The sequence below is a fragment of the Anarrhichthys ocellatus genome, unplaced genomic scaffold, assembly GCF_004355925.1.
Source record: "Anarrhichthys ocellatus isolate YVR2014 unplaced genomic scaffold, GSC_Weel_1.0 scaffold26, whole genome shotgun sequence".
Lineage (NCBI taxonomy): Eukaryota > Metazoa > Chordata > Actinopteri > Perciformes > Anarhichadidae > Anarrhichthys > Anarrhichthys ocellatus.
This window is the reverse complement of record NW_022280056.1, coordinates 3,853,679-3,877,429: the sequence shown is the minus strand read 5'-3', so window position 1 is coordinate 3,877,429 and position 23,751 is coordinate 3,853,679. Positions and strand designations below refer to the sequence as shown.

Here is a 23,751-nt window from a genome sequence, read left to right as displayed (position 1 = left end):
CACACACACACACACACACACACACACACACACACACACACACACACTCCAAGTGCCCTCTCATCTCCCTGATCCAGTGTAATTAAGGCCCACAGCGATAGAGAGATTATTTTCTTTTCCTACTAAAAGGAAACGGGCAAGAGAGAGAGAGATTAAGAGAGAATGAGAAAGATTGAAGAGAGAAAATGAAATAGACAGAGCGCAGAGAGAGAGAGAGCGAGAGAGATGGACTGTAGATGAGGACAGAAGTTATTTATAAAACTTTTGCTCCGCGCCAGCACAATTCTAGACGCGTGAAGGTCATCCGTGCATCTTTCTCTCGACTTTCACTCCATCAATCTAGTCTCACTTCCTTGTTTTCTCTGTCTCTCATCCTGCCAACCAACCAACCACCCTCCCCCCCACCCCTTTCTCTAATCTGCTGTTCGGTTTCTAAACCGCTGCAGATGTCTGGAATACTTCACACAGCCACGCTGACACCTCCAGCTGTCAATTTAACTCTGTGACTGTGTGTGTGTGTGTGTGTGTGTGTGTCAGTAACTGATGGTTGTGTCAAGGAGTTATCAGAGTGTGTGTCAGCCCATGTGCATGTGTGTCCATTATCTTGTGTTTCACAAGCCGAGCGTGTAGTGTGCACGTGAGTGATTGAGTGAGAGGTTCAGCTCCTCCTGCAGCATCAATAAATATTCTCCATCAACTGTTTGCGATAGATGGATGAGGAGAGAGGCAGGAAGTGTGTGTGTGAGGGTGCTAGGATGGAGCGAACGAGGGGAAGGTTGATAAAAGATGTTTGGTGGATGTGGCAATTTAGCCGTAAGTGTGTTGACGGTTCAATGAGGAGCCTTTCAGACGGAGATGATATTTGGCCTGAGAGAGAGGGAGGAAAGAGTCTCCGGTTATCATCATAAATAAGACGACTACCGGCCTAAACAAACAGGGATGACACCTAGAAAAGCAGAACTGTTTTTTTGCTTTTGAAAAGATAACTTTTTCAATTCCATATGCTGCGAATTTAAACCATGAAGTCGTTTGTGTTCAGACAAACTGATCGGGTTGGGTTCAGACTGCTGTCATTGGTTGAGATACAGGAAGCAGGAATTAGCAACTGGCAAAAGGTATTCCTGTGATGAATATAGATTTGAGTGGTTATGTAATAGATTCTCCGAGCCAGAGATGCTTCAAGGAAAGACATAATCGGTTTAGTTAAATCTCAACAGAGCCACCGCTAAGTAACGCTAGGCTAGCAAACCCTCAAGCTAGTCTAAAGCTACAAGGGTACATTATTTAAGCCAGGAAAACTAAAAAGTACTACTATGACTTGAAGTACTTTTTTAGTCTCGTTCAACCTCACAAAATGAACATGTTCTATCTCAGTTATCCTGCCAAGCTGACTTTCAAAGCTCAGACTAGCCCGTAGCGATTTGGTACGCTAGTTAGCTAAATTTCTTTAAATATATTAAGTATCCAACTGCCAAGGCGGTAATTCTACTTCTCTCTGAATACTAAAAACAAGCCTCACACAGTGTTTTACAGGCCACATTTCAGAAAAGTTTGGTCTCATTTTGAACCATCCACACCCGAGATGAATAAATCCCCGCTTCTGTTATCTTAGCCGCCATCTTGACTGTTGTTTGTTTGGGAGATGAGAGGGAGATACACCTGGAGGAGATCTGCTCTCTACTGACTTCACTCTTCTAGTTGTTTCTGGGTTTCATCAGCTTAGCTCTTATTTCTGCTGTGAGGAGGGAAGGACGAGACCCTCTGGAGGGTTTACCTCCCAGAGGGTCTGGCTGGTCTTACTTCAGCTCTGTCAATATGAGAAAACAGGGAAATCCAAAAGTTAAATCATGCACCTCCACCTGCCATAAGCTCTCCCGTCTCCTGCCTATTTTATCTGCAGTCGCTGCTTGCTGTTTCCCTCTGTCTCTCTCCATCTCTCTTTATATTCTTCTCTCTATTTCTCTCTGTATTTATGTCTCTCTCAAGTCTCTCTCAATTGTGTTTTGGTCGCTGAACTCTGCTATTCAATGGGTGCCACTGAGCTGTGGTGTAAGCTGTGAAAGCCTAACTGGACAGTTAATAAAAAAAAAAAAAAAAAGGAGACCGCTGCACTTTTTTTTGGTTCCAAACGTAGAAGCAATAATGAAAATAAAACAAAATAACATAGAGATGATCGTTTTTCTAAGGTTACTACTGCAAATGTTGACATTTGTCTTCATTGGGGATAGTTCCAAACCCTCCAGGACCGTTTGTGAGAGTTAGATATATGTAGCCTACGGTGAATATGAAGCTACAGCCAGCAGCCGGTTAGCTTAGCTTAGCACAAAGACTGGAAACAGGGGGAAGCAGCTAGCCTGGTTTTGTCTAAAGGTAACAAACCTATAAGACATAGCGTGTTAATCAGTGAACTTGCTAGAATATCAATTCTTTACTGGCTCACTTCTCCACCCTGCCATGCACTTATTTTAAGCACAAAGGAGATCATGTAGCTGTAAAATAAGCGTATTGCCTAAAGGGTCGGGCCCCTTTATGGTTCCTCTTTGGAGTAATGACCCCGATAAGAGACTAATTATGACAAGGAAGCTGAATGAACGGCCCGATTCAGCACTTTGCTGTAAGAGCCTTCAGCGACTGCAGCGTGAGTCGGTGATAGCTGAGGCCACGATCCACGAGGAAGTGCTTCGACAGTAGACAAACGGCAGCGCAGGCAACAGACCTCCGTTTTCCCTTCTCACAGCTGGGTGACATATACAGTAAGTTTCAAATATACCTGCAGTGATATCATAGTCATCGTCACACTATTTATATTCTTAAGCTATTGTACACACAAAGTTTCTGACAGACATTTGGAAAACGACAAAGGCCACAGGAAAGCCATGTGTGTGTGTGTGTGTGGGTGTGGGTGTGTGAGACCACCATACTGTTAAAAACCCAGTGTGTGAGACGCACATATAGAGGACTGAGCTGTGGTGAAACAACCTCAAGCTCTATCACGCTACAAGACAATCAAAAGAAAAAAAGAAAGTGACATTTGCTCTCTTCCAATTTGACTGAAAGAAAGTAGAAGAAGTTGCAGCTTCAGACATGTGCGTTGGGATTATTCTCCAGTCTGCCCCACATGTTCTCCGTCTGCTTTCGCTTCAGCTACTGATTTCCTAGAGTGTCTTTTGATGACTGACAGATGGGTGCACTGTCGTTGTTACGTTCAGCTGAGAGTTTTTACGTGTAGGTGGAAGGACTGATATCGACGATTGTGGCAGAGCGTGAGGAAGGAAGTGAGATTTTCCATTTGAGAGAAAGTGAAAGTTACGTCCCTTGTCAGCGAGAGTATAAAAAATACCAAATGCTGCCTTTTATCTATGTTGATATACCTCAGCTCTTGTTCTTCAGTTTCTTTTTTTAAAACTGGATCTATATTAGAGCATTGTGGAAGGCTCAGACTCAGAGAAGACACATCCTTAGGTGGAATCTGCTGAACCTTGAAAGCCTAGCTAAACAAAATGGATTCCTCATCGCTCTCTATAAAAGTCTAGGTTGGCATCACTTTGCTCCACTTTCCAAAAATAAGCTACTAAATAACCCATTGGGACAGTTTCACTGGCATAGTCTGAAGCTGGTCCCCAGCCACGCATTCTTTCATAACCACCTTTGAGAAAGTATTCTGAACGGAGGCTGCGCTTAAACAGGAGCCCCTCTGGTCCGTCTGCGAATGATACGTCTCTAATTCAGACCACAAAAAGCTTTTATTCCCAATGAAGACTGATCACCTTCAAGCTCCCCCGGTCTGAATCACTGTTGAGGACTCTGCGGTTTAGTCCTTGTTATTTACCTGAAGGTTTCAGATACCTCCGGGAAATTCACGTTCTACAATGTCGGATATTTTACAGGCGAGTTTCAGTATATTCTTGTGCACTCAATATATCAAGGCCTACATAAGATATACACAGAAACAAATAAAAGATTGATTTGATTCTATTGCTGTCCAATGAGAGCCATGTATCTTCATTGGGTGAATAAAGTAAAGGATTAAAGGATCTGTATTTAACATTTAAAGTGTTTATAAAGCAGACAACTATTGTCTATGTAAAGATATAGACGAGTAACATCTACCTCAGCAGAGAATGAAGTCTCTCTCCCTCTGTGTGTGCTGTTATTGGAGCTTCTCCTTGCTTTGCTGACAGAGCCGGGCTTGCAATGTTAGCGCCGTTAGCACCGTTAGCCGCGAGCCGCCAGCTCAGCCGTCGCCATGTCGAGAGCCGTTGAGAGGCCACCAAAAGCTCCCAGTCTCGTAGATAGCATGTTTCGGTGTTCCTTCTTGGCTGAATCAAGCTTTTCAAACCTATTAATTAGCTGATTATGTGCGTCGTCACCATGACATCAGTATTTTGAAAACCCTGTGGTCCCCACTGTGCATTTCTTCATAATAGGATTGGATTGATGAACAACAACGCTATGCTCAATAACCCATTCACAGCTTTCTGATGGGACCGTTAGCTGGAAATGAGGCCTGAGCAATGCAACGCTGGAACAAATTAACACAAAAGGGGTAACAGGGGTGATTATTTATTAATTTTGTACGAATATAATTAGTCACAACAACAACATGTTATGGTGACACCCAACCCGAGACCTTTAAGACCATGAAATACTTCCATGATGCACTAAGGTGATTAAAAGGTGCATTCTGTGAATCATGGTGCCTCTCCTTGACGTTAAAGTGACAATTAAAACTTTGCATCGCAGCCAAACTATCCGAGTAATAAAACATGGAGGTGAAACTGACCCTGATATTTAATTCAATTAAAACATCACAACTTTATATTTTAACCTTCACAGTGTTGCATGATCTCAAACAGGTTTTTCTGTAAAACTATAGAAAACAAAGTCCCTTTTTGGCTCCATTGGTGGCTCTGAAAGTGGATCACATTTTCACGGTCTGACGACAAAGCCGGACCGAGCCGAGCTCCCACAGTTACTGCTGTCAGGACGTCTCCTCAGACGGGAGAACTGTCAGCACACAACGACCGCACACACACAGACACACACCTGACCCAATTTCTGAGCTGTAACACCATCCAACAACAGCAGCCAGAGAGGAATCAACAAAAAGACAAAAAAAACAAGAAGCATCAAAATCCTCCCTCTCTCTTGGCAGACCTGTTACAGCACCTCCCTGCTCTTCCTTCCTTCTTTTCCCCCTTAATGCCGGCAACTTCCTTCCTTTTCCTGCCTTAATGCTTCCAAAGGCCTGTCTTAAATCCACTGGGAGAGAGATATCATACCCAACACAAGCCACAAATCCAACTCGTACTCATACAGCCTCTGCGGAACCAGAGAAGAGCCCACCCTTACTTCCAGGTCTGTATTTATGCCAAAATTCTGACTCCAGATCCCCCCTACACAACCCCGATTGCACAACACAGAGCCTCAGCTGCATCCCTCACCGCCATCCCCCCGACAAGACAACCGATCGACCCCATCAGCAGCTCCAGATGCCGTGGTGTGCCAGACAGGATTAGCTCACATCGGGCCAGAGGGGCTGCAGATCCTCTTACCCTCCTCCCCACACCACCTCCTCTAACCCTCTCCTCTTCTGCAGGAGGTCCTCAGATCCCCCGCCACCAACGTAAAGCTTCCACTCAACATTTAATTAACGATCAAACGAGGGACGACACCGCTGCGTGAGCGGGGACGTGTGCACATAGTATATGTTTGCATAGATCCGCTAATTGAATTAGATTGCATTAGAAGAGATGAGACACTTTAATGATCCCTGTGGAGAAACAGGGCTGTTGCAGTCATAGGAGGATGCATGGAGAATAGGAATTGAATAGTGTATAGAGATCAACCTAAGACAAAGTTTTGGATCCTTGAAGAGTCCTGTGCTTCTTACCTGACGGACATGGAGAACTCTCCAGGGGCGCTCTCACTCTCTCGGACCAGAAAGGCCCCGCACTCCCTGTGTCGGAGTCGACTTTCTGCCACACCGCGAGATATCCGACCGGCAAACCAGCTGGAAGCAGGAAAAGAAAAATAAGAAAGAAGTCATTCATTTCGCTCTTTTATGCATATGCCTTGTTCTGGGGGTCTGTGCAGCTACGAAACAATTTTACACACATTGAATTATTCATCTGGGTGTCTCATAACTTTTGATGTTTCTATTTTCAGTGGAAATGTTGAGACTTTAAAAGAAAAAAGCAGCTCTGAACTGTACAGATCAATGCTGACAGTGATATAAACGGGAGGAAAAAGTAAAATTAGCACATTTGTGAAGTTATTTTTAAAAAACACTGCTAAATATGCACGCAAAAACAAAAACCGTCAGTTGTCAGCTGTGGGGCGTAATTAACAGTGCCATTTTCTTTCTTTTTTCTCTTTTTTTGTTCTTGCTCATTAGTCTTGCTTAGTCGAGCAGTTTGTTTGGAAGCAAGGTTTGCAGAAGCCTGCGCTCTGCACTCAGATTGATGGCTCAAACGAGAGGAGAGCACATCCGGTACGGAGGCAGCATTATGGGACTCTATCGCGGTTAAGGTCACGGGGTCAAGAACTCTGGCTCTGCGAAGAAACGTGGAGGAGGAAAAAAAATCTCTCACGCTGAGCACAAACTTAACTTAACAGCTCACACTGGACCGCATACACGCGTGTTCATTAACGAGCCAGAGCCGCATCAGTGGCTGTGCTGCCGGTTTGGTGTGTTTGTCGCAGCGAAAAGTAGAGCCCAGCTGGTGTATGACCATCTGATGGAGATATGGGGTGTACCAGCAGCTTCACTGTAAACATACACACACACACACACACACACACACGGCTGTATCGTGTGTGATTACGTAAGCCGGCGAGTGAGTGTGTCCCTTTGGGTAGGCTGCCTTATGCCGTTATGAGTGCAGATGTCCAAAGCAGAGCAGAAAACGCCCAGAGCGGCACACACTTACTCATGAGATGTTTAGATAGACCAGCGCTTGACGTGTAAAAAAATGTATGTAAGAAATAAAGTTGAAGAAGTGTGTGTGTGTGTGTGTGTGTGTGTGTGTGTGTACTTACGCGTGTGGTCGCAGGTTGATGTAGTTTTTTGGCACAAAGCCTTTTCTGTTGTGGAGCTCAGCTGTGTACCAGTTAGGATCATCCTCCATGTTGGTGATCTATGAGCAAACACATACACACACACACACGGATGGATGAAATATTGCCCATAATGATGTGACGCAGCCTATTACTATCGGGTGAAAGGTCACTATCGTTTCTCTCTCACTGGCCGTACGTCCGTCTCCCGGGCCCGGCCTCTCTCCCTCTATTATCCGCTACAGTGGCTTTCATCCGTCGATGTGTGAAGCGAGGCCGTCCGCTCACTCAAACGTCCGAGGCACGTGCTTTATTGACGAGTTCAAAATGCCACATGAAGCCCTTCATGACTACACACACATGAGGGGCAGGCAGACAGATCTGAACTGCTTTAGCCCTTGCTGCTGCTGCTGCTGCTGCTGCTGCTGCACAATAACGGAGCAGAACTCCTCAGCTTCATTTGCAGTCAAACAAGAGGCCGGTGGTGTTAAATGACTTTTGGGTGTAGAAACAGCGGGGTGACGAGGCCAGCCTTTAATTGTGAGAGACACGCTGTCACCTGATATGCTCCAGTGTGACTGCTTTAATGTTTCCCTGTTGTATGCTGGTGTCTCTCTTTGGTCTTGTAGCTATTTTGTTTCTGCTCTGTTGTCATTTTTTATATTCAGTATTCTAATCTGGCTGTGACATTCCTTGTCATTTAGATTTTTTAAGCTGCTGTTTGCTCTGCTCCGTGTGCACTGATTTATAAACCCCTTATTTTATTATTTTATCTCCCCTACAGAGCTAAGCTTCATCACTTTTTCTTTTTTTTAATCACAGTGCTGCTGTGTTTTATCAGTCAAACTCAAATAAACTAAATCATAGACATTAAAACTGACAGCAAGCAGAGCGTGAAATACAGTTACACGTGTACAACTGAAATGTATCCGGCCCTTTAATGCATCTATGATGGCTAAAAGTCTCCCAAAAAGTTGTCCTGTCCCCTGTCTGCATTCAGGAACTTCATTTCATGCACCACCTGCTTTAATGGTGTGCACAATCGTACGTGCATTGTAAAATGTGTTGCAGGCTGTGGAGTGATTAACTGCTCTTAGCATCAATCATTGTTCAATCACAGAACTGAATGATTGCCCTTTCACTCAGCTGGTGGTTTCAGTGCTGGCCAGACTACGTTTCATCTGAATAAAAAGAAATCCATCTGAAACAATCTCTCGCTATATTTAACACTATTTATTACAGGTTTAAAACATGTCGGACTGTCTCAAGACGACCATAGTCACATCGCCCAGCTCAGGGCTCCGTTAGACGTCGTCTTTTCTGACCAAAATCTGAATTGAAAAGTATCTCCTTCCTCTCATTTCCTTGCTGAGGTTACACTTTGCCAGCGCTACGTTTACAGATGCATCGACAGCTCTTGAATTTGCATTAAAATCAGCTTCTCTTTTTCTTCGTCTTGCACACTCTGCTTCATCGCTGCCCTATTGTTTATTAACTCAACAATGAACAGCATCATTGTTGTATATGCTTCTTGGGAAAGAACTCAGTCGAAAGCTTCTGAGCTCAGTGTAATCCATTATTCATTTCTTTCCTCCCCATGTGTGTTTAGGATGTATATGTATAGGATGTTCATACAACCACCCCCACCGAATCAGCTGTGACTGACTGAGCTCCCCATACCGATGGATTTAACATTTACATAATGAACCCTTAAAATAACTATCATGCTATAAGCACTTAATGCATCAATGAAAAATACATCTCCAATGGGAACATCTGCACCAGAGTGTAAATATCTGAAGACAACTCTCAACGAGGCTTAAACAGGTCAGGTGATTCCCTTTGGCCTCGAGGCCCCAGTCAGGAAGGCAGCCTTTCTGGGCTTGGGTCTTCTTTGTCACTCCAAGGAGGGTTAAAATAGAAGAATTCATGGCGTTGTATCGCGTCAAACTGTTGGTATACAACCATAGACTGTATATAAGAAGTACATATTCAACGTGACGTCACCCATTGGTTTGTGGACTGCCGTTATGAAGCCTCGAGTTCGCCGCCATCTTGGAATATGGCCGTTGCCGTCTCTGTTTTTTTGCAACCAGTGAACTGAACTGACCATATTTGGAATGCAGAGGAGTGACGTAGAGACGCCGTATACTGCTCATAACGGTAGAGACCTGTCAATCACAGTAAGCCCGCCCTAAAGCATACCCTGCTTTATGGTCTGTTTGACTCTAAATGGACCATAATGTACGAAATGAACATCATGCTGTATTGAAGAAGACTTGAAACTAGAGATTGAGACCATAAACTCATGTTTACAATGTTTACTGAGGTAATAAATCAAGTGAGAAGTAGAGTCATTTTCTCATAGACTTCTATACAACCAGAGGAGTCGCCCCCTGATGGTCAGTAGAGAGAATGCAGCTTTAACACACTTCTGCTTTGACTTCACTCTTCAGAACCGGAGCTGTCCACCTGGGCACAACACATGCGAGGCGTCCGCAGGGAGGTTTTCATGAAAGCCTACTTAATGGGTGAGAATTACAATTCTGCAATTATTGAAAATATCTTTAGTAAAAGACCATTAACAAATGTTTCTATTTAAAAAAAAATTCCGCCACCATCCATTCAAGCAAACTCAAAATGTTCTGTCAGGCCGAGCGAACCCAAAGAGCACGCCATCCCTTTTATTTCTAGCGCCTTCTGCTGAAACCCTCCAACATCACAGCTCCACTGAAAGTCATTCTAGTGTTAATTGCAAGTGACAAATAACTCTCTGACCCCCCCGCAATTTAGCTATTAAGGCTTTCAGGGGGTCTCAAGTGTTAATCAAGGGGTCTGGGACCCCGCGAGACCCCCCTGTGTTTCGCACAATGGTCATACCCCCCATAGCTTAAGACCATGTTCCAGCCTTCATTCAACAGGCCTTGTGTCACACCAGGAAGTGAACAAATTAAATAGTAGCACTTTAGCCCCCGGCAGTCCCCTATGAGTCACTGCCAGTGACAGAGGATTTAAACTCCAAATAGTTTTATTTAACTCTGAAGCTATTTTTATCATTTCATTAGGAGTCTACACTCTAGTCAGCCTAATAGATGCATTTCCAGATGTTCCCCAACAGAAGGATTGGGGACAAAACCACCAGTAAGTAGTGACAAGGAAAGTATCTGACTCAATTTTGAGCTGTTTTAAATGATGGGCATTTTGCGTGATGCTGTATGAGTCGTGGTGAAATTTTAAAGCTGCGACCATCTGGCGCCGTGAGCGGGAATGAACAAATGTGAGGAATTATTTAAAAGTACCGCTTGACCCAAGTCTGAACCGGAGCTGTTTGGCTGGAGACTAAACAGCAGTTTTGTCCCAGCGGGAAGGAGAAGAGAGTTCAGTGTGATGCTGCTGGCCCAGCCATCAAGATATATACAGTATGTTAATAAGACCCAAAGACTGATATCTGCACATAAATACTACAGGAAGTTAAGAATCACATTTATTTGCTCTGAGAAGGCTCAGACAAAGCAGAAAAACAAAATGCCACCTCATTTTGACTGCATCATACATTGACTCAGCAGGAATGAGATGCTGCTTTATTCATGTGTCGTCTAATATTGTAACAGTGTGTCTAGGATGAATAATATACCCGTCTGCTGCATGAAATGACCCTCAGGCATTATTATCCCCTTTGACATATTCAAATACATGTCACGGGTTATTTCCTGACGAATTCTTTCCCTCCACCTGACTCAACTATTTCTATACCTCGAAGTAAATTTCCAACCTTTTCTCAGCATGCCTTTCACAAACTAATATATATGCAAGTGGCCAAAGCGATACCACAATGAGAGCAACAGCCGCCCCTGGAACTTGTACTGCAGCATCACTGCTCTCTGGTGTACTGAGGCTGAACCCCGTGGAGAAATTGATCTCTGTGTCTTTGTCCGAGCACTGTAGGTGGATGTGGAACAGCTGGTGCTGTAGCGTAAGTCTAGAGAGAAGCTCTTGCTCTTTAATTCTGAGGTTTGCTGCTGATTGTCTTCGAGGGACAATTTTCTACTACAGTGATTTCCAGCTGTGCAGGAACTATCTCAGCGCTGCATTTGGCCTGTTATCCATTAGAAAGACACAACAGCTGTAGCTTTAAGAGAATCTTTGTTTTGCATCCGATCAGAGATCAGACTGGTTTAAAGGAACAGTTTGTCATTTTAGAAAATACCTTTACTCGTTTTGTTGTTGTTGTTGTGCGAAGAGTTGTATAAGATGATTGAGACCACTGTCATGTCTGTCGGCAAAATATGAAGCTACAGCAAGCAGCTGTTAGCTTAGCTTAGCATGGAAACGACAGACCAGAAACTCAAGGAAGTGACTGACGACGGCTAAGAAACGGTCCTTCACGTATTCATGAGTCTGCGGCGGGGACAGCTGTGGACGGAGGCATTCTGTTGTCAGGCTGAGATATCTCAGGGACGTCTGGAGGGAATTTTATTTAAATGTGACACAAACGTCTACTTGGACTCTTGATTTTGTCCTAACTCGATAATTAATTTGCTAATTTAGACAAATTTAGAATCACAAATGTCTAATTGGATAAACTTCTTTGGGTCATTTTTATTTTTTGGCCATAATTCAACGCCATAACTCAGGAACAGAAGGGGAGATTATGACCATGTTTCACATTTGGACAGATGCTGAATCGGTGCCACTAATCTCTGGTGCTCACCTTGAGAATAGACTCATTGTTTAGAACTTCGGTTGAAAATGTGTGAAGCATCCAAGTTTTAGAATTTCTAGCTTATTTGCAGCATCGTCTGCTATTTTGTGCTCTATCAGAATCAACTGTATTGGCCAAGCATGTGAACACATTTTGTATTTCGAGGTACTTGAATGAGTCCACCCTCTTCACTTCCTCTCCCTGGAGGACCACCAGGACAGCTTCAGGTGATTGTCTTTGCCCCACATGACGAAGCTCTCTATCAGTCCTCTGCACGCCTCTTTAATGTCTCTACGACATGATTCTCTGGAATCGTACATGTCAATTTGATACCTTCCATTTCACCAAAAAATACACCTTTTATTGTAAATTTCTTTAAAGCGTGCACTATATATATTATATACACATATATTACATTACATGAGTAAACTGCCACTTGACTGGTTTGGGGAGGCAGACAACCTCAAGTCACTATAGTTTACATTCATTCCATTGGGCTGTAGTTGTGCAGGTAGGTGGGTTTTGTTAGCCTTAGATGAAGCCAGTTTAGCTCTTTCTTGATGCTAAGCTAAGATAGCTGACTACTTATTCAGCACACAGACATAGGTGTAACTCTGCTCGTTAAGAAACTAGAGAATAAGTGTATTTCCCCTCCAAGAAAAAAACGATTCCTTTACCGTGGAAGTTTAAATAACATTTTCCTGTCCAGAGTTCTTAGTGTGCCGATCCCTTTCTCAGTCTGAAATGTCTGTAACATTCAACGCAAGTTCAGGCCGTCGATTGGCTGGTTTCTCATACAGTTCCTTCTTTTTTTAGCAACAGCTGCACCTGGATACAGATACACTTATAATTGTTGTAATTATCACAGTGGAGGCAGAGAGAGAGAGAGGTGCCTAATCGGTTGATCCATCACTCTGTTCTGAGGCATGTGCTGTATGTTTGTCGATAGATAGATAGATAGATAGATAGATAGATAGAAAGTGGAGAAAAAATCTTTCTTACCTTGAGCAAGTCCCCCTTGTTGAAACTGAGTTCATCACCCTCTGTGGCACGAAACGTATACAGTGCCACTGCTTCCATGCCGAAACCTCCCAACACACTCACTCACACTTATATACACACTCCACAATCTGGGACCCCCACTAATGCCCCTGGCACAGGGGGGGCAGGGGGGAGGAGGGGAGGGAGAAATGTTTAAAATAAAACAGGTGAAGGAAAAAGGAGGCAATGAAATAAGAAGACAGGACGAGGAGAGAGAGTAGAAGAGGAGCAAGAGAGGAGAGGTCTCGCCCATCCGTCTGCTGAACGAGAGAGCGCACAAGAGAGTCAGAGCAGAGGATGAGAGAGAGAGAGAGAGAGAGAGAGAGGGAGGGAGAGAGAGAGAGAGAGAGCGAGAGAGCTCTGCGAGGGGAAAAACACGACTGGCTGCTGCTCAGCAACACACCACCATGAGTAACGTTCAGAGAGAGAGAGAGAGAGAGAGAGAGACAGCAAGTAGGGGCGAGGGAGTGGGAGGCACTTCCTGTGTATATATTTGTCTTACACGGTTGGTGTGGATTCTGTGTGTGTGTGTGTGTGTTTCTTGAATCACTTGGCCGAATGCATGTGTGGTTTATCGCTACTCCGTGCAAACCAGCTTCAGATTCACACCTTTGAGGTGAAAAGTCACCTCATGTTTGCCGTCCCACGTTTACCTTTAAAAGCTGAAAGCTTACATTACAGGTTGAGAAGAAAAAATGAAGATGTTGTCCAAAAATGGAAAGCGTTTGAATTATTTATTGGCATTCATGCAAGATTACATATTTGAGTTTCAATGTGTAGTTGTTGGGCCAGCAGCCAGCAGGGCTTAATTTCTCCCTCTGTTAAGCTGCCTTGTACTAACGTTGGTTGCATTCAAGAATCGCAAGGCGTCCAGGAGTGCATCTGGAACAGCAACAGAGTGTTTCTACAGTGTGTCTACCAACCAGCATGGCAAAGAGGGTAATTGGGCAGCTGGATGAACCTTTGGAAGTGTCAGAAAAAAGACAAAAGGATGGAGGATATATCCAGCATTGACAGCAGCAACATACATCCCAACTTCATTTCTTTCACTGAGTTGCATTCACTGTTGCAAAGAGTGCCCTGGAGTAAAGTTGGAAATAGTGGACAGTAGAAAAACAAACAAAAGTTGACCAGGGAAGAGCTTTTCATTTCATTTTTCATGTAGTGAAGGCATACAATCACACTGACACACTGTGGGTGTAAACGAAGCTTAAATGCAACTTTTCCACACTTCCCCTGTAAGATCTCACCAAAACAGAAAGTCTGCGGCTTTGAGAGAAAACTTGAAATCTCTCTTCCAGTGAGGTAATGCATGGGTGACCCATCGGTTTCAAGGACAAATGCTGATCAGAATATAAAGAAAATATGTTGATGGTTATATTGTCAAAGTACATTAAAGGTCTCCAACTGTTACGTCAAGTCAATGTGGAGACAGCACACACTGTGATTTCTAACAGTCTTCAGCAAGGCTTGTCTTATTTAAGCCATTTCCACTGCAAACGCATGAACAACAGAACGTAAATGCATGCACAACACACAACGGTCTCATGTTCAGTAATGGCCTCAGATATTAGCCTAAAAGGTCACTGATGCTTGCTATGCAAAGTGCAGAATATTGCACCAACGGTTGCATCAGCACTGACATCAAATATGATGCTCACAACGGCTTCTCCTCTTGGTGTGAGAGACAACATATACATTTCAGCTCTTGCGTGTTATGAGGTCGGCACACTGAGGCCACGAGCTGTCACAGAATGAGAGAGCTTTTGCCCTTTTGCCTCGTCAGAATATGTCATGAGAAATGTTGCTGCTGTCTCCGGCTCTTTAGAATCCTCACCAATGTGTTTTTGCTTATTCTTCATGAAATGATGCTGCAGTACAGGATAAATGTGGACATTCTTGACTCTCTACGCAACTTTTGTTTTTCTTTTATTTCATTTAAAACCAACATGTTGTGAGAAGAATTGCGAGATTGCGAGATGAACAGCTAAATGAGACCTGGACAAAGCAGAACAGCAGGAAGTCATGGACGGACTGCGGTTTCAATAGCATGACCTGTCCAGGAAGTTCCTAGTCAGCTGATCTCTTGACTCAGCCTTGAGAAGAGGGACTGCAGGAGGAAGAGAGAAGGGCTGCTGGAAGAATAGAAGAGGAAGAGGGGAAGAGGAAGTGGAACTGCCTTTCAGCTCAAGGGCCAAAAGCACAATCTTTACTTTTCCCCCCCTTCTTGTGCTTGTGATGATTTCCCACGAGTTCCTACACACGAGGACATGCATGGCATACATTTGTTTATGCATGTATATATAAATGCTGAACAGGATTTGATTTCAAAGTCAAAGTAAGTAGAAGATCACTGAGCATCAGAGGATTTAGAAATCAACACAACCGCCACAGATGGCTGTCCGACCTGTTAGCTTGTGAAGCTAATTGGTGCTAATTGGTCATCGCTGTTGTGTTTCTGTGTGGCGCTTCTCAAACAAACAGCGTGGGCGCTACTTTTGTTTGTTGTTTTTTCTTCTTGTTGATTGTTGTTCTGTTCGTCAAGTTGGATTTTCTGTACGTAGGTGGTTCTATTCTTTGTCTACTCAGCCACTCACTGCATTCAGACCCTTTCCTTCTGTTCAGCTCACTCAGCTGATGCACTGACATCACTTCCTGTGTCCATTTCCAGCGAAAAGGCAGCGCCCGGATGTTTTGAGCCAAGTGGCTTTTGTTATCGTCGCATTGCATCAAATTGCCCAGTGACACGTCTTGTGATATTACTGATGATTTATTTTACATTATAATCCTCACATCAACTAATGGGTGAACTGTTGAACTTACACTTCACTGTCTGTGTGAAACTATCCTTCAGTTGTGGTGCATTTGTGTCACCAACAACACACAGGCTCAGCTAGTATGCACGCTCGAGCTTTTCTGCTTGAGTGATGAAAACACTTCTTCCTGTCGGGGGCACTGATGCAGAGGGCGCAGTGTGTAGGTCTGTGTGTGTGTGTGTAGGTTTGTGTGTGTGTGTGTGTGTGTCAGCGGAAGCAAGTGGGCAACGGCGGAAAAGCAGGTGGGCACAAAGTCTCTCAACTTCCCTTCAAAGACAATGAAAACTCTGAAGGCCCAGCTTCTCATTAGTTTGTTCTTCTCTGTTACCACGCTCTGAAAAAAGAAATATCTGTCCCCTGTGTCCAGTGATTATCTCCCCCTCTCAGTCTCCCCCCATCTCTCTCTTTTATCTCACTCCTTTTCTCGGCACTTCTCTCATTGTTTTTGCAAGAAATCCGTCGGTATCGTAAATTGGCTTGAAAAGAAATGTTGTGAACTCGGTGAGAAACCTTTGGATTTCCTTTAACAATGAGCAGATGCCCGCTCTTCTGCTCGTGTTTGAGTGACATATTTCACCAGTGAGTCAACATAAAAAGGAGAGAAAGAGAAGGAATTTTCATTCAAATGTGATGTTAAATGTGTAAAGAAGTCACGTTGACGGTTGAACGTAAGTAAAACAAAGTAAAACCTTAATTACTGACAGCCCGTGGATAAGATCAGTGGCTTTTTTTGGTCTTTTTTAAATGTGGAAACCTCTTGATTCCTATCTGCATCAGCAGTTTCACAAGTTTAAAAGTTTCAGCGATGATGTTCAGACTATGCCGGGTGCAAATCTATCAGGATTTCTTGTGAATTCAAAAATTCTATTTTGCCTCAAGTTGTGCAGAAAAAACAGCCGTCAGTGTTTGAGTAAGATGAGTAAGATTAACACGGTGTATTATTAATGTTTTCCTCTGTAACTGTTGGTTCACATTAAGTTAGTGATGAATGGTAAAACCCACCAGAGAGCCGGTTAACAACAGCGATAGGCTGGAAACGACAGCGTGGCGTGCAAACAAAAAGGCAGAGCGATTCCCAGAGTGCCTGAATTATAGATTTAAAGATGTAATTTGGTCTGTTTTCCCTCATCCCTTATCAGAGTTGTAAACATGGACGCTGATTGGTGACTAAAAGCTTCAAGTTAAACTCACAGAGGTGAACTTGCGTCAAATGTGCAAATGTAAAAGAACTGTTTTTACATTCTCGCAGGTAGATTTTACACCAGCCCTCAGCAAGCACAACACCATTTGCACGTCTGAAAAGATTCAGCTAATAAGCTGGCAGGAGTGGCAGGTATTACACATCATCCTGTTTCACGCTTTCTGTCTTCTTCTTCTGCTGATTTCGGCTCCATCTGGAACCACGTGTTCCACCGCAGGCCACACACTGAATCCTGCCAGTCTTTCCCCCTTTTTTTCCCAAATTACATAACTTTGCAGGTTTTGAAAACTGAAAAGCACCAGTATTTGATGCGACGACTACCAGGAAAGGTTTTGTTTTACTTATGTGAACCGCTATGTTCACACATGCATGCTGAATGGTATTCAAACGGGCATGACTCACATGTGTTCCCCGCCTTTGTAGCTGAGATTTACTGCAGTCTGGGCCTGAAATGCCGAAGTGTGATGAAACAATGTATAATTTAACAACGACGAGGTTTTATCAGCGAATAACAATGGAAATATAATAACGTAATAAAGATTTATAATGCTGTGGATATTGCAGAGTTGCTTATCAAATAACCTCATGCTTTTTGCTTCTCTTGTAACTCTGTGCTGGTGTTCATTTAAGGAATAGCCACAGTCAAGTCATTGGACCCGAGGATGCACACAGCAAAGCTAAGGGCCCAATGAGTCTCTAATAGGGTATGAGTGTTGTGAATGGGGGTAATTATATGAAAGCAGGCAGGCTGCAGTGTTTAATGTTAATTAGCTTTACTGAATTTTCAAGCTAAGGCGCTAATTACATATTAAAGGACGTACATGGCTGCAGGGGATCAGCTGTAAGGACCTCCCGAGTTACTTTCATGCTACAATATGATCTCACCGCTTATAATAAAAGAGTAGAACACTGCTGACCTCTATTGGCTGACATTAAACCTGCAGAGGAGTGATGTAATCTGGTCTGCAGGAGGCACCAACACACTGTCAGACATAGCTGACCGTCACTGCACTCACTGGCAATTTCAAATATGTTGCCTTCAGTGGAATAAGCACAGTCCAGGTTTGCACTAGCTTGAACCATAAAGCCTCTCTAAGGGAACATGTGATAACAGTCCAGGCAGACGTGATAAGAAAGCTCTATGAAACAAGGTGATGTCAGGAAATGGTAAGTTATTTTGTGTGTTAAGGAGAAACTTTTGGATGCTGAATTAGTTTTACATGTTTGCTAAAATAAAAGATCTGACCCACGCTTAAACGTCACATTCAGGGTTATCTGTGATCACAGGAAAACTTTATCACACTTGTTTTAACAAATTCCAGTTGTTTTTTGTATTTTTTCAGCTGCAGAAAAATATATTTAATAACACAAAGACACAATGTCACCTCTGGTGTTGTTAGAGAAACCAGCTTTGGTTCATAATCCTCTTCTGAACAAGATCGTATCAGAGCTAAATATTGACTTTCCGTGTGTTTCAGGAGTTGTGCTTTTAACGTGGAGGCTTTTAAGTCGACGATGATGAGTCAGATTCCTGGAAAAACATTCAACTGAATTCATACCGAAAAAAAGAAAAAGAAGATCCATTAGTTAAAAGGTTTTGGGTTATATCAGTATTCAAAAAACAGTATAGAAATAATATTTTGGGAAAGGTCTGGATAGTTAATAATCAGTGTTTTGGTTGCATCTTGGCTTGCAAATGTCAGCTCTAATCTATTTCTAGCTATAAAACTAGTGTGGCTGATTGTTTAAAACAGCCTGGTTGCACCATGATGTCCAAGTCCATCTTTCTTTCTCTTTCTTTCTCTCTCTCTCTCGCGCAGAGACCGACAAACACAATTGGCTTAGGCTCTCTTCGGCTCATCCTGTGCTCTGAACAAAGCCTATAAAGAGTGAAGCTCCATGTGAGATGTACAGAGCGGATGAAAGAAGAGAAATACCAAAATACAATGTCCCTGCCAGCCAGGAGCTCAGAATATTCACAGTGAGCCAAAATAAAGTTTGCAGACATCAAATCGACATAATATACTGTCGTTAAGGTGGTGGCAATTTTTCTGTTGTCACCTGTGCTGTGAAACTGTGACGTTTTGATCCCTAACTCTATTTCTAAGCATCGCACTCCCCATCTACACATGTAGACGTCTATTCATAGCTCACTGTACACTTTCCGGGGAGCCTTTTCTATTCATAGAGCCGAATTTGAATCAACAAATGATGCATGTATGCCCCACCCTGTCTTTAAATGATGAGGCGGTTGCACAGACACAGTGGAAAAGTGAGTGATGGAATGTTGTCCTGCAATTTTTAAGGCTTGTAGGGACACACCTGTAACACACACACACACACACACACACACACACACACACACACACACACACACACACCAGGCTATGTTTGGCATTGACAAATCATGACATGCACATGCTTGTGTACTGAGCCGACGCATTTTATTCCCTGTGGCTGATACAACTTGCATTAAAATAAGTAAATTACACAAGTGGTGGCCCTTGAGAGGTCAGTTCAGACGGACACCAAACAGCTAAATCAAAAGAGACGGGGACTGTCATAAAACAGGATTGTCTTTGTAATTTGCAATCCTAAAAAAGACATTGTCAACCAGCACTGTGATATATTTTATAAACCCACTCTCCCAGAACTAGGGCCCACCCTGTTGCATGCACTGTTACAACTTGGGATCAAATATGTGAATTATCATGATGCTGGCTCTTGATCTGTTGCTGTAAATGTACATTCATGACTTAATAAGTGACATGACAAGGCATAGTTTTGGTCTTTGTGCCCGCCTTGGTCACACCCTTCACGCCCCCCCCCCCCGCTCTGCCCGCCATGTTCTGGAGGAGGAGATACGTGTAGCCTGGCTCCTGGCTTAGCATTAGCAACACTTAGCTATAGGCGGAGGCGCAACAAGCTCCCTGAACGCCAAAAAATAAGTACTCTTGTCTTGATTTGTCCCCCCCTTGGAAAACTCGTGTATGTGTTTGTACCGCTGGATTAACAGTTGAACCCGACGTAACGTTAGCCCGAAAGATATGGTAAGTTAACCTCGGCTTTCAAAGACAGACGAGTTGTTTTGTTTTTCCATGGATGTCCTGTTAATCCAGTGATGTCTCCACCGAGCACCCGTCTCGGCTGCTAGCTTAAAGGACCGCTAACTAGCTAAGCATGCTAGTTGGCCGTTTTAGCACTGAAAATACGTTTTGGGAGCCGACTGGAGTAGTTGCGGATGTAAGCTGTGGCTCTAATAAATGGCAATCTTCGTATTCAACAGTTGAATTTTCCTGTTGTATTTATCTGCCACTGGCTATCCCAACATAAGCTTTGCTAGCCTTGATCCAACTTTTTTTAAAGCTAAGTTTTCATCTTGTATCAGAAATGAACTTTTAGTCAGCGGTTGTATTTAGGAGCGCAAATATCAAAATCAGAGACATAACCAAGTGGTACATAAAATGCAATAAAAACACACTTTATAAGTTGGGTTGTACACTTTTCCAACCGCCCGAACTCAACTATAACTAAATCAACGTAAGCAAGTTAACGTTGTTCGCTAGCTTATGTTAGCTAGCTAATGACAACTTCTTTGCCGCAAGTTTGCACTCAACTTGCTAACGTTAGCGGCAACCGTTAGTAGCAAGTAGGCTATTCAACCAAGATGTATTAAAGTGACGTGCGCAAACTTGGATCTCTACTACACCCAGTACATTATTTCGCAATTCAAAACGTCAGTTTACCTCACCAATGTTAGCTAAAGCTACTTTAGCTCATGTGCTATCAATCGCGTCAATTCAATGAAACGCCGTGATTTGTTCTTTTGTTTTTGAGGAGCAACTGAATTATTTCCTTTTGTCAATATAATATGATTTGAAGGTGGAGACCGCTCAATGAGATCATACTATTGCGAGTCATCGCGGCTCAAACTTGACGTCCTTTTACTTATTGAGATTTTTAGGGAAATTCTCTCCAGTGTGGGCGCTGTCTGTTTACTCGTAGGCAGGCTCAAACCCTCTACTGACAGACACTGATCAGTGGTAGGGTGTATCTGTTTTATTGGGTATAACCTCGGAGTAGTATAGTGGTGTTAAGATGTTAGCTTTGCATTCAGAGCCGCACTGAGCTCATATAAACGTGGCCTTTGTCTATTGTCAGGATGGTCTGTCAGTTACAGAGGGTGACAGATGCATCCTCACCGTCCTCCTCCCTTTCCTTGACTTGTCTTTGTCTCCTAGGCGGTCAGGGAGGAGACAAAAGACAGTGGTGACGTGCCCATCCAGAAGGTGTCTTTTCCTCCTCATAACCGTCCTCTCACAGTCACTTAAAGACTTTTTAGAAGACATGTGTTCTTTTATTTTCTCGGAGTTGATATGATTGTTAGTTTGGCTTAAAGGAACTTAATCCCAGAGTAGCAGAGTGGTTGAGGATTAATCACTGGCATAGTTTGCTGGTGGTTACACTCAAATGGAGCTCAAAAGAAGTGGATGGTGAAGGAACTGGCTGGATAACTTGATGTCACGCTGTTGCACACGCTTCTTTCTCACACACACACACACACAAAGATATTGTCAGTCACATTGTTGTGCAAGCATTCTATCTCCAGACAGATCAGCTTTACTCTTGTTGTGTGGGCCTGGCAAGGTAGACCTGTTCTCAGTGTGCTGCTGCTCAACCCTTAATGCTAATCACAGTTTACTTATGTTTAGCCAAGACACACCCAGATACCGGCGCATGCACACGCGGAGTAGGTCTGACTTGTGTCCTCGCGTTGGGGTGTTTGACAAACTCCTGTATGTCACGGCGTCGCTTTCTCTTTCTCAGTCTCTTACATTTTTTCTATACTGGCAGCACTTTGAAACCAGCACAACAGCAGCTGCTGAGAGTCCTCTGCTCGGCCACTTTCATGCTTTTCCACAGACCCTGATATGATTAGTGTTTTTGTATAGTTTCCGACGGTCATATCATCTACTGTTTGTGTGCTCTGCAGTTCATGCGTAGGTCATTCGTTCACCTCGCTGTGAGGTTCCAGCGTTTTATAGTACAAGCGGGGAAAAACGCTGCGATCCGCCCCAATAACAATCCTGCAGATCGGGTTTTGTTGTAAATACCTCTGCCAAAAGGAATTGATTGACAAGGGATTTCACCTGTTGATAAACAGCAACACCACAACATTAGATGGTCTGTTCCACGCATTCATTATATGCTTAAAATAATAATGTGTTTCATACTCTTTTATTCACCTTCTAATAAAGAGTGACTACTGCTGCTAGAAGGATTGCATAGCAAATTAGATTGTTAGATCACTTTTCTTTGCCATAATCAGCCATATATTTATTTTTTCCTGCTGCTACTTTTAAAGTTGTTTTTTGAATTCTAAACATCACAACATGAGATTGTATTGCTTTTTGTTGTGGCTAAAATCCATTCCCAGAGAGGCACAGATCTGATAATAATGTAATGTTCTTTGGTTGGTTCCACCGTTGGGCTTAGTTGGAATGTTCTGACTTTGCATGTTCTGGTGCACTTAGCTGTGTTGTCTTAATCCACTGAGCAGATTACGTGGTTGATGTTTGGTAATGACGTATATTTCCGAGGTAGTTTCTCTTCTCTTACACATTCAGAATAACTCTGGCTGACTTCTGACTGAGCCTAACCTTTCTGTGTGGGTACCGTCAGGTTTCTGCTGATGCTGGTGGAGGATGTAGTGTAAATCCATAATGTTGAATGAAAGCCAGTGTGAATCCAGGATTGCATTTATTGCCAAAATATCTACAAGTATAATTCATGAGCAGGACCACTGATTGAGCTGTAAAGAGTATTATTATAAATGAGGGGAAGAGGACTGGAATGAGTCGATGCCGTTATTTACCCAGTGTTCATTTCTGCTCAAATTTTCTTCCACAGACAGACAGACCCAAAGGGTGGCCGTGGATAGCTTAATAGGCGTGTAAGTTCATCTGAAGCTAGCTGCAAGAAGTAGACTCTAAACTGACGGATTTTAATGGTTACCCCTCTATTCTACCAATAACAAGGCATTATGGCAATTTGACAAGAATGACACTTGGACATAATGAACCTGCGTTGACACATGAATATATATTTCATCACTTCCTGTGTGTGTGTGTGTGTGTGTGTGTGTGTGTGTGTGTGTGTGTGTGTCACACAGTCTTGTGTGTCGTCTCTTCTGGGCCTTGGAGCTCCGAGTGATAGAAGCACAGACGGGCTGAAGGAAGGCGGGCCAGTGGTGTCTTGTGGTGGGGGTTGTTCCGGGGTGTGAAGGAGGTGTGTGTGTGTGTGGGGGGGGGGGGGGGGGGGGGGGGTGGGAAGGAGGTGTGTGTGTGTGTGGGGGGGGGGGCTGGGATGGGATGGACAAGACAGACTCTCCTCTCTTCCTCCTGTCTGCCATTGGTGAATAGGTGATTATAGCAGCAGATGTGTCATTAGGTCTGAGCTGCATTCATGAGGATGCAGGGTGAGGAGGGAACCTTGGGGGGGGTTCATGCTCCAAAGGACTCGCATTGCATTTGCGTTTAGTAAATTTAGGGGATGTGCCAAGTTGCCCCCCACCCCCAAGCTGTCTTTCCATGGCATTGCTAGGCAGGAGACAAACTCCTACCAACGGATCGGTAAAAGTACAATCTTGCTTCTTTTCAAAGTGAAACATTTGAACGGTTGCATTGAACACAGAGTCTTGCACAGACTGCTGATCAGTTGTAACACTCCCCCTCTGTTGGTGGAGGCATTAGGTTGTGAGGCATGTCGGTGCACGCTCGGTGCACGGATCAGATTACTGAATAAGTCATCCTGGGTCTCCCCAGAGGAACATCTAAGCTGCTATTTATTACCAGAACAACTTTTCAAATACAATTTAGTAAGTTTGCAGTTGAGGCCAATGTGGTGACTGATAGTAGGGAGGGGCGGGGGGG

At 43.6% G+C, this 23,751-nt stretch overlaps 2 protein-coding genes across 4 annotated transcripts in view; one reads left to right on the top strand and one right to left on the bottom strand.

The window, feature by feature from the left end:
- grapa (GRB2 related adaptor protein a) overlaps positions 1 to 13,114 on the bottom strand; it is a 24,521-nt gene extending 11,407 nt beyond the window's left edge. Inside the window, exons 1-3 of the mRNA XM_031862087.1 lie at positions 12,764 to 13,114; positions 7,042 to 7,139; positions 5,894 to 6,013 (exon numbers count right to left, since the gene is read on the bottom strand). Coding sequence (XP_031717947.1) covers positions 5,894 to 6,013; positions 7,042 to 7,139; positions 12,764 to 12,841 — 296 coding nt within the window. The 5' untranslated portion in view covers positions 12,842 to 13,114. The remainder of the gene's footprint in view (positions 1 to 5,893; positions 6,014 to 7,041; positions 7,140 to 12,763) is intronic.
- A 6,557-nt stretch (positions 13,115 to 19,671) lies between these two features.
- The window catches only part of epn2 (epsin 2), a 17,760-nt gene continuing 13,680 nt past the window's right edge, over positions 19,672 to 23,751 (top strand). For all 3 annotated transcript variants that reach the window (XM_031862176.1, XM_031862175.1, XM_031862174.1), the window contains exon 1: positions 19,672 to 19,869. The gene's annotated coding sequence lies outside the window, so the exon portion shown is untranslated. The remainder of the gene's footprint in view (positions 19,870 to 23,751) is intronic.